Source organism: Grammomys surdaster, unplaced genomic scaffold (assembly GCF_004785775.1).
Source record: "Grammomys surdaster isolate TR1022 unplaced genomic scaffold, NIH_TR_1.0 166, whole genome shotgun sequence".
Taxonomy (NCBI): Eukaryota; Metazoa; Chordata; class Mammalia; order Rodentia; family Muridae; genus Grammomys; species Grammomys surdaster.
The window spans coordinates 66,904-76,899 of NW_021604614.1; the positions used below are offsets into that span (position 1 = coordinate 66,904).

General features: G+C 50.8%; 1 protein-coding gene across 2 annotated transcripts in view; it reads left to right on the forward strand.

Annotated features, from left to right (window-relative positions):
- Window positions 1–1,853: 1,853 nt before the first annotated feature.
- Serpine1 (serpin family E member 1) overlaps window positions 1,854–9,996 on the forward strand; it is a 10,550-nt gene continuing 2,407 nt past the window's right edge. For both annotated transcript variants that reach the window (XM_028766147.1, XM_028766146.1), the window contains exons 1-7: window positions 1,854–1,975; window positions 2,841–3,112; window positions 4,597–4,830; window positions 6,226–6,420; window positions 7,118–7,316; window positions 9,160–9,260; window positions 9,357–9,443. In XM_028766147.1, coding sequence (XP_028621980.1) covers window positions 2,842–3,112; window positions 4,597–4,830; window positions 6,226–6,420; window positions 7,118–7,316; window positions 9,160–9,260; window positions 9,357–9,443 — 1,087 coding nt within the window. In that variant the 5' untranslated portion in view covers window positions 1,854–1,975; window position 2,841. The remainder of the gene's footprint in view (window positions 1,976–2,840; window positions 3,113–4,596; window positions 4,831–6,225; window positions 6,421–7,117; window positions 7,317–9,159; window positions 9,261–9,356; window positions 9,444–9,996) is intronic.

Below are 9,996 nucleotides of genomic sequence, written 5' to 3' on the forward strand. Positions count from 1 at the left end.
CCCATCACCTATACAAAAGATGACAATATGCGAACCTCAAGGTCAAGAGCACGCTTTCTTCAGCCCCCACCACAGGACCACCTTGGCCTTCTCCAGTTGGACCTCTCTAGTCACAAAGGACTCTTGAGTCTGTCCAACCTTCAAAGGCAGCAGCCTGGTCCTCTTAAACACTGTACAAACATCTATTCTCCGAGGAATTCGTCAAGCAGGGGACGTGGCTCAGTGGGGAGTTTGCCAAGCATGTTGGAAATCCTGGGTTCGAGCCCCTGTGCTTGCATAAACCGGGTGTGGTGCTGCTTACCTGAAGTCTCCATAACTGGGAGGTGGGGGGAGGTGGACCAGAATCTCCAGGCTATCCTCAGCTACATAATGAGTTCGAGGCTAATACCTACATAATGAGCTGTATACCCAAACACAAGAGACTCTTCAGTCCTTCTTCCTCCACAGATCTAAGAACAGAACCCCACCACGATATATACATGCATACATTCGTGTGCGTGCGTGCGCGCTCGCACATGCGTGTGTGTGTATGTGCCAGTGTGTGTATTTTCTGTTTCATTCTATCCCTGACCCTGTGGCTCCAGCCCCCCCAGTGTCTATACTCAGAGGGGAAGAAAGCTTGAAAACATCCTCTGGGGTCTAGAGAGGTGGCTCAGCCCATAAAAGCACATACTGTTCCAGCAGAGGATCTAAATTCCATTCCCAACACCCACAATGAATGACATACAACTGCCTGTAACTCCAGCTCCAGGGAATCTGACATTTGCCAGCTTTCACATGTACACACCCACAAATGGACACACACACTTGTTACATATAATTAAAACCTAAGAAGAAAGCTGGGCATGGCGGCGCACACCTCTAATCCCAGGACGCAGGAGGCGGAAGCAGGCAGACCTCTGTGAGCTGGAAGCCAGCCAGAGTTCCAGACTGAGTCCCAGGCTAGCCAGGACTAAATAATGATACTGTCTAAATAAACAAACAAAGGAATGAATAATAAAAATAAAATCTTAAGAAAACACCTCTTTCTCTCTCTCAGTCATCTCAGGCTGCTGTACTGGTCCTTGCTCCTTGACAAAGCTTTCTGTGGTAAACCCTGTTCTCATTTGTGGAAAAGGCTGGTCCAATCCAGCCACCAGCGCCCCACCCAGTACACCTCAAAACCCAGCCGCACAAGGCTATTGACACAAAGAGCAAGCCCGCAGGGCACCAGGAGAGTCTGGCCCCGTGTAGGGAGTCAGAGGTGCTTCACAGCAGGCCTGGCGGGCACACGGCGGAGGAGGAAAGGACTCGAAGTTCTCTATTGGGCTTAAGTCCAAGAGGAACCAGAACCCAGACGATCACAGGGCACATTTCATGCCCTCTGGGCACTGGGCAGAAACCCAAGAGAAAGCCAGGCCAACTTTTCCTGGATGCAGGCCTAGGGTGCACAAGGGGCAGACAACACTGGCAGGGTCCACAGCTTCTCTGTGATGGCTGTCTCAAAGGAAAGGGGGTCGTGTTGTAGCAGGCCGAGGCTCAAGAAAGGGAGTTCCAAACACCAAGCATTGTAGGCTCTGTGGTACCACCAAGAAAGAGTCTAGACGATCGACCAGCCAAAGGCACAGGGATGGTCCAATCAAGGCAACAGGGTTTGCTCAATTATCCCTCATGCCCTTTCACACACGTACACACACGTGTCCCAGCAAGTCACTGAGAGGGAGGGGGAGAGGGGGCAGGGCGGGCGGGAAGCCCGGACATTTCCAGAGTTAGAAAGTGGGTGGGGCTGGAACATGAGTTCATCTATTTCCGGCCCACATCTGGTATAAAGGAAGACTGCAGCCAGGGGACAGAGCACAGCTGGATCAGGCTGCTGCAGAGCCCCAGAGCTTTGTGAAGGAGGATCGCCGCACACCCGCCTCCGGCAGCACCCAGCCAACCACAGCTGAGCGACAGCCAACAAGAGCCAATCACAAGGCACCTTTGAAAGCTCCAGGTAGGAGAAAGGCAAGCTTACTCTCTCACCTAAGGCTTTAAATGAAGGAAGAAAACGTCCCTTCCCAGAAGTCTCCGTCTGTCACCCTCATTGTCCCTCTGTTCCCTTCCCCTCTTTTCTGGAACTCTGCAGCCTTTAGTCCATCGTAGCCCAACCAGGACCACAGGTGGTCACAGAAAGATGGTCAAACCCCACTTCTAACCCAGTATCCCAGAAGCGAACACGTTGTCTTTCAGTCCCTCTCTACCAAACCTCCCCTTCCTCAATTTAGCAAAAGGACATTACTTTTAAAAAGAAAGTTACACTTATATGCGTGTGTGTGCGTGTGTATTCCTGTGTCACACAGATATTTGTGTTCAAGTGTGGAAATTGGGGAGCAGCTTTCGGGAGTCGGATCTCATGTTAAGCCCAAAGCTGTCATTATCCAAAGGACTCTCAGTCCCACAGAAGGGATGACAGATGCACAGCGGGTGTTTTTCTAAGATTCACCTAGGTTTAAAAAAAAAAATGAGGACAGCCTATGTTAAAAATCAAGCAGCATCTATGGGCGTTATTCATGCCTGTAATCACGGTACATGGGAAAGGGAAGCAGGAGTGTCCTGAGTTCTAGAGCAGCCTGGATTACATAGCAAGCAAGATTCTGGAAAAAAGAATAATTAAAAGAATTGGTCGGAGGCAGAAGGGGGATGAGCTCATCAGCCAATTGCATTGTGGGGTCTTAATGAATGTTAACTCACCAGACTGATCTCTTTTAGGCTAGAGGCAAGCACGGAGGGCCTAGTCCATGACTGAAGAGGCAACACATCCCGCTCCGGGCATTCTTCCAGAAGCATCTCCTTATCAGATTCTCTTCTCTTTATCCTAGGATGCAGATGTCTTCAGCCCTCGCTTGCCTCGCCCTGGGCCTGGTTCTGGTCTTTGGGAAAGGGTTCGCTTTACCCCTTCAAGAGTCCCACACAACCCACCAGGCCACCAACTTCGGAGTAAAAGTGTTTCAGCATGTGGTCCAGGCCTCCAAAGACCGGAATGTGGTCTTCTCTCCCTATGGCGTGTCCTCGGTGCTGGCTATGCTGCAGCTGACCACAGCAGGGAAAACCCGGCAGCAGATCCAAGATGCTATGGGCTTCAAAATCAATGGTGAGAGTCGGGGCAGAGTGGGAGATGGAGAAGAAGGTTCTGGAACAAACAGAGAAGGCAGGGAAGGCCGGCCGCAGCATCACCAAGTCTAGTCATGTCCAGACGCAGCCCAGAGACCACTGGTTTCCTCTCCCACTGTTGGGTCAGTTGATCTTGACTTGTACCAGCCAGTGGATTTTGCACACAGGAACTGTGTGACCCCGGTGCTGGGATGTAGCTTGCCTAGCATGCACAAAGCCCTGGGCTCCATCCCCAAACCAAATGAAACTGGAGATGGTGGTGCAGAAGTGGGACCACATTGCTTGGGAAGTAGAGGCAGAAGGATCTAAGTTTCGGGTTCAGCGAGAGCCAGGATTACTTAAGACCTTTAAAAGCAAAAGCAAAACAAACCATTTGACCTTAACTCTTGTAAACTTTAGTTTTTATTATCTATGAAATAGGGAACAACTAAAGAATGTCTCCCACACATATGTAATAGGATTAGGAACATGAATTACTTGATAATGCCATTAATATAAGGCCAGCCTAGCTAGGCACGGTGGTACATGCCTATAATTGCAGCACTTGGGAGGCTGAAGGAGGAGGAGGACGACTGTGAAGACGGGGCCAGCCTAGGCTACATAGCAAGCTCCACTCCAGGCTGGAATATAAAGCAAGACCCTGTCAGAAAACCAAATAGAAGAGGAAGCCAGGCAGGGTGGCTCGTGCCGGGATACTCAGCATCTGCGAGGCTGTCAGAGGGATTGTGGCGGGGGGGGGGGGGGGGTTGCAGGGCGGATGCAAACTAAGATTTATAATTTAAAAACAGAATATTCTAACACAAAGAAATGATTAGGAGCTGAGACTTTGGGGAAAGGAAGCACAAAGACGTTATGATTTGAGGACTGACTATAGTAGTACACGCCCCTAATCCCAGCGCTGGAGAGGCTAAGGCAGGAGAACTCCTGTTAGCTTCCAAGGCACCTAGGATTATATATAGTGACTGGTGAAGCAGTCTGGGTTACACTGTGAGACCCTCAGGGAGGGGTGGGGAGAGGAGAAGAAGGAAGAGAAGGGGAGAGGAAAGAGTGGGAGAGGGAGACAGTTGGGCATGGTGGTGCACACCTTTAGTCCCAGCACTCAGGAGGCTAAGGCAGGCAGCTCTCTGTGAGTTCAAGGCCAGCCTGAACTACAATAGTGTCAGGCCACTCAGAGGTACATGGTGAGACCCAGTCTCAAAAAATAAGGCGGGGAGGGATAAGGGAAGAGGGAGAGATGGAGAAAGAGGAAGAGAGGGAGGGAAGGAGAGAGAGAGAGAGAGAGAGAGAGAGAGAGAGAGAGAGAGAGAGAGAGAATAGTTTGGAAAGAGACCTTCCACTGACTCCTGGAAGATTAGAAGAGCTTCATCTGCCTGGACAGGAGTAGGGCCCTCCTTGAGAGACCTGGCCCAGCTGAAAGTCCTTGGCTCAACACGAGCCTAATGGATCCTGTCCTGATCTCTGCAGAGAAGGGCACGGCTCGGGCCCTCCGCCAGCTCTCCAAGGAGCTCATGGGTCCGTGGAACAAGAATGAGATCAGTACTGCGGACGCCATCTTTGTCCAGCGGGACCTGGAGCTGGTCCAGGGCTTCATGCCCCACTTCTTCAAGCTCTTCCAGACCACAGTGAAGCAGGTGAACTTCTCAGAGGTGGAGAGAGCCAGATTCATCATCAATGACTGGGTGGAGAGGCACACCAAAGGTAAGCCTCAGGGAAAGCAGGCCAGTCCCAAGGGAATGAGCAGAGAAAGGGAAATCGGTGTCAAATTCACACGTCTCTAGCCCTCCCTTTCAGCTTTGTCTTTGGGGATAAAAGGCAAATGTTTCAAGAACCAAAGCAAAACAGCTAATGTTTGTGCTTTTCCTTTCCTGCTGTGGTGCTGAGGATGGGAGCCAGGGCCTCGTGCATGCTCGGTAATGCACTCTACCACTGAGCCACGCCCCAGACTCTTACTGGGGGATTCTAGTCAGGGGCTCTACCACTGAGCCACGCCCCCAGCCCCTCACTGGGGGATTCTAGGCAGGGGCTCTACCACTGAGCCACGCCCCCAGCCCCTCACTGGGGGATTCCAGGCAGGGGCTCTACCACTGAGCTATAACCCAAAACTGTGTTTGTCTTAGTAAGGCTTTTTTATAAAGCCACACAGAGCTGGGTATAATGGCTTATATCTGTAGGAAGATCCTGAGTTTGGGGTTAGCCTGAACTACATAGCAAGATCCTGCCCCCACACCCCAGCAAAAGAAAAAAAATAGACTACAGAGACAAAAACTAACCAATTCAAGTCAATTGCAGTATAATAGCTACCCCACAAACCAACCAACCAAACAAGCAAAACAAAATCTAGCCCAAACCCACCAGGACCAGCAAGGTGGGTATTGGCTCTTACTCTGGAGCCTGGTGACTTGAACTTGACTCCTGGAAGCCACAAACATGTGGAAGGAGAGAATCCATTCCATATAAGTTGCCCTCTGACCTCCCCTTGGCATGCATGCCCCCCCCCACTTGCCTCAAACCTCCCCCCCACAATAGTAATTATTTTTAAAACAAAACCAAAATCACCATGAAAGTCATCGCTGTCAGTAGGAACAGCAGTACCTGTAACACGGATGTGTAGAGCCTCCATGGTTATAGCTTAGGGAGCAGAAGAAGAGATGAATGAGGAAAGACGGAAGTTTCCGATTCTGATACTCAAATGGATCCCTGAGCCAAGAAAAACATGGTGAAGCCAGGGCTGTGGCTCCTGTCTGTCATCCCAGCTGTTGGGAAGCTGAGGCAGGAGGATTACCTGAATTAAAGGCCAGCCTAGGCTACAGAGTGAGCTTTGAACTAGGATGGACTATAAAGAGGGGGAGAGGGGGGAGAAGGGAGGGAAGGAGGGGGATAGGGGATAAGAAAGAGGGAGGGAGGGAGAGAGGGACAAAGGGAGGGAGAATAGCAAGCTGAAAGACGTCCCTAGAGTCTTAGACCTGATGGTCCCACTTACTGCCACAGCTCCTGTGTTCCTTCAGCATACATCCTTTTGAGAGCTGGGAACAGAAGGGAAACATCTAAGATGCTTAAGCCCATTCACTTCTCAACCTCCTCCCTTCCCCTTAGGTATGATCCGTGACTTACTGGCCCAAGGGGCTGTGGACGAGCTGACACGCCTGGTGCTGGTGAATGCCCTCTACTTCAACGGCCAGTGGAAGACCCCCTTCTTAGAGGCCAGCACCCACCAGCGCCTCTTCCACAAGTCTGACGGCAGCACCGTCTCTGTGCCTATGATGGCTCAGAACAACAAGTTCAACTACAGTGAGTCCAAGATTGCCAGACCCCATCTCACAACCACAGACCCTGGGCAGCATCCACAGCGTCCCTCTTAGAGAGAGGACGGTGGCAGAGGAGGTGGACACACCCAAGTTATTACAAAGACTTACCAAGCAGTATCAGGAGATTCTGCGACAATTCAAGTTGGGGGTGGCAGAGGAACCAGTTTCTTTTATGCTAGGTTAAGCTGAAATTTAGATAATCTCCCAGACCCACATCTGCCCGACAGATCCTTGAGCCCATCTCTTAAGAGCTCTAGTGTGGTTACCTGTGGCCAAGGAGCCCAGCTAGGGAGAAGGCTGGGTGGGAATTGAGTGACCATGGGGATGAGTTAATGACTGCAGTCAGACAGAGAATAAGGAAGATCAAGAGGGGGAAAACAGGCAGAGAGGGTGGGGTGTAGCTTAGGGAGAATGCTCACCCAGCGTTAGGAACGCCCTGGGGTCCTCTCTCAGCTCATAAACCAAGTGTGGTGGGGGACGCTCTGCCACATAGCTAGTCCAAACAAGGGAAGGAGAGGGAAACATTTGAATGGGATGTGGAGCAGGTGAAGGACCTCCAAAACTCGAATGGAGAGCTTGGCCTTCTAGAAGGAGAGAAGGGGAGAGAAGCGGGGGAAAGCTAGGAAGGAACCCGCGTGAGCTGGAGCCTTTTCCAAGGCGCCATCTTGGTATCTTCCCAGCTGAGTTCACCACCCCGGATGGGCACGAGTATGACATCCTGGAGCTGCCCTACCATGGCGAAACCCTCAGCATGTTCATCGCGGCCCCCTTTAGGAAGGATGTGCCCCTCTCTGCCCTCACCAACATCTTGGATGCTGAGCTCATCAGACAATGGAAGGGCAACATGACCAGACTGCCCCGCCTCCTCATCCTGCCTAAGTAAGCCATCCCATTCGCCAACGCCCTAATCCTGACATCCACTGCCCCTTATAAAGCCGCTGTCCCTGTGCAGAGTTTCCCAGAAGGGTAATGTTCACAGAGAAGGGACATGTGTGGGTGGCTTGATGGGAAACCTCCTAGCCTGGGTTTGATTATGGTTTCTGATTTCATCATCCTTCTGCCTATTTCTACTGTTGAAGAGGAGAGAGATTTTTCTTTTTTATAAAAAATCATGTCGCCACATAGACCATGCGCAGAATGCTCAGTAAGAGTCAACCAAACTGAAGTGTAGGAGCACAAGCCTCTAACCCCAGTGTTAGGCTGAGACAGGATAGTGAGTTCAAGACCAGCCTTGGCTACAGGGACAAGATTGCTGGAGATGTAGCTTAGTTTGTAGAGGGCTCAGCTAGTATGCACGAAGCCCCAGGTTCAAACCCAATACTACATAGACCAGTCATGGTGGTACAAACTTGTAATCCTAACATTTGAAAGGCTAGCACAAGAGGGTAATGTGTTCAAGACCAGCCTGGGCTACACACAGTAAGATCTTATATCATAAGTGGAGGGGGCTGTCCAGGAAAGAGGTGGAGATACAGCTCAGTTGTCAGGGTTCTTACCTCACGTGCACAGAGCCCTAAATTGAATCCTCAGCACCACGTAAACCAGTAATGGTACAATCCCTGATCACTAGGGGGTGGATTAGGGGTTCAAAGTCATCCTTATTCTGGATCACAAAAGACTCCATCTTTAAAAAAACGAAAAGTCCAGCCCAAAGAGAAACTAGAGAAAGAAGTGTGGGGGGGGCCGGTCTGAATTGTTCCATTTGTAAATGTCTCCCATCTCAACCCACCCCCCTTCCCCCACCCACCAACAATGGAGGGCATCAATTCCCAGAGACAGAGCAGACTTCCAAACACAGATTTCATTTTTTTTCTTTTCCCCTAATCCTTCTGCAGAATCAAAAGGGGTGGAGAGGGCTGTGTCTTGGTAATTCCAGAATTATAGGGAAGCTCCCAGCCCAAGCTTCCCCCTAAACTCCCAGATGCTAAAATACCAGCCTTGGAGACAGGAGAATTGGGTTGCTTTAGATGCTGACCTTCTGCTACTGTCTTTCTTCCTCATCAAGACGGAGATAATGAGTCATGCCCTGGTGGGAAGCAGAGGGGGGCCCCCAAAGTCTCATTCTGCGTGTGCTCAAAAACAGCCTGCAGACCACAGTTAGCTCCAGCACCCTCGCGAGGGAGAATGTGAACCTGCCCCCCTCCTGCAGTCAAATGGAATACAATTATGTTAAAACTACTGTCTTATTTGAGGAAAGCCATTAGTCATGGATTCGAGGGGGCGGAAAGATTGAACAATGTTCATTAATATTAGAAGTTTCTGGCAAGGAGGAAAAAATAGGCCAGACCTCCTAGCCAAAGGAAGTTTCAAAGACTTCTAATGCCATACTAAGGGGTGGAGGCAGGAGGATCAAAAGTTCAAGGTTAGGGTTGGGGATATAGTTGAGCTGGTGGAATGCTTGCCCGATTTGTTCCAAGCCCAGGGTTCTATCCCCAGAGCTACATAAACCATGCATGGTGGCGCACACCTGTGAATTCTAGCACTCAGAAGGTAGAGGCAGGAGGATCAAGCGTTCAAGATCATCTTCATATACATTATGAGTTTGGGACCAGCCTGGGCTACATAAGATTCAGTGTCAAGACAAAACAAAAAGCCAGACCTCTTTCTTCTGCACTCATGTCAGTTTCTGCCCTGTCCCACTGTCCTAGACGATATCTGAAAGGTCCTGGGAGAAGCAGCACTTGGGAGCCAAACTAACACTGTCCCCTCTTCCTGCCCACAGGTTCTCGCTGGAGACTGAAGTGGACCTCAGAGGACCCCTGGAGAAGTTGGGCATGACTGACATGTTCAGCCCAACCCAGGCTGACTTCACAAGTCTTTCAGGTGAGAGACAATCCCTTCGTTTTCTTGCTTCCCTGGGTCGGGTTTTCCCACAGAGGATTGAGTGGAGGCTAATCTCTGGGTCCCTCTCTGTTTCAGACCAAGAGCAGCTCTCTGTGGCGCAGGCACTACAAAAGGTCAGGATCGAGGTGAACGAGAGCGGCACAGTGGCGTCTTCCTCCACAGGTGAGTGTGGCTCTGCCTGTGTCCGCCCACGGCAATCACCCCGCAGGAAAGCCAGTGCAAGCCCAGTCATCATCCCAAACCCGTTCCTCAGTGTGGAAAACAGATCCACTTCCCCTGGGACCCTGCTGCCTCATCTATGGCTCCTGAGGTCCCAGCATGTGATGAGGACCCCCCCCAAGAAAGCCTGAGATGTTGTCACAGTGGGAGTGAACTTAAAGGATGTGCTTAGCAGTGAGCCCTAAATATGTATGTGACTGATGGGAAACTGGGGCTCAGAGGAAGTTGTAAACTTTAGGGCCAATGCCCAGGGAACAAAGAAAGCGCCTGAAGCCAAGCGTAGTGGCGCATGCCTCAGGAGGCTGAGGCAGGATGCAGGTTCAAAAAAGCAAGGCCCTGTTCTGAAAAACCAAAGACTGGGAAATGTAGCTTGATGGTAGAGCCTTTATCTAAAATCCCCCAGAAAAGTGATGAGAGTGTGGCTCAGTGGCAGAGCCCCTGCCTAGAATCCCCAGTGAGGGGCTGGGGGCGTGGCTCAGTGGTAGAGCCCCTGCCT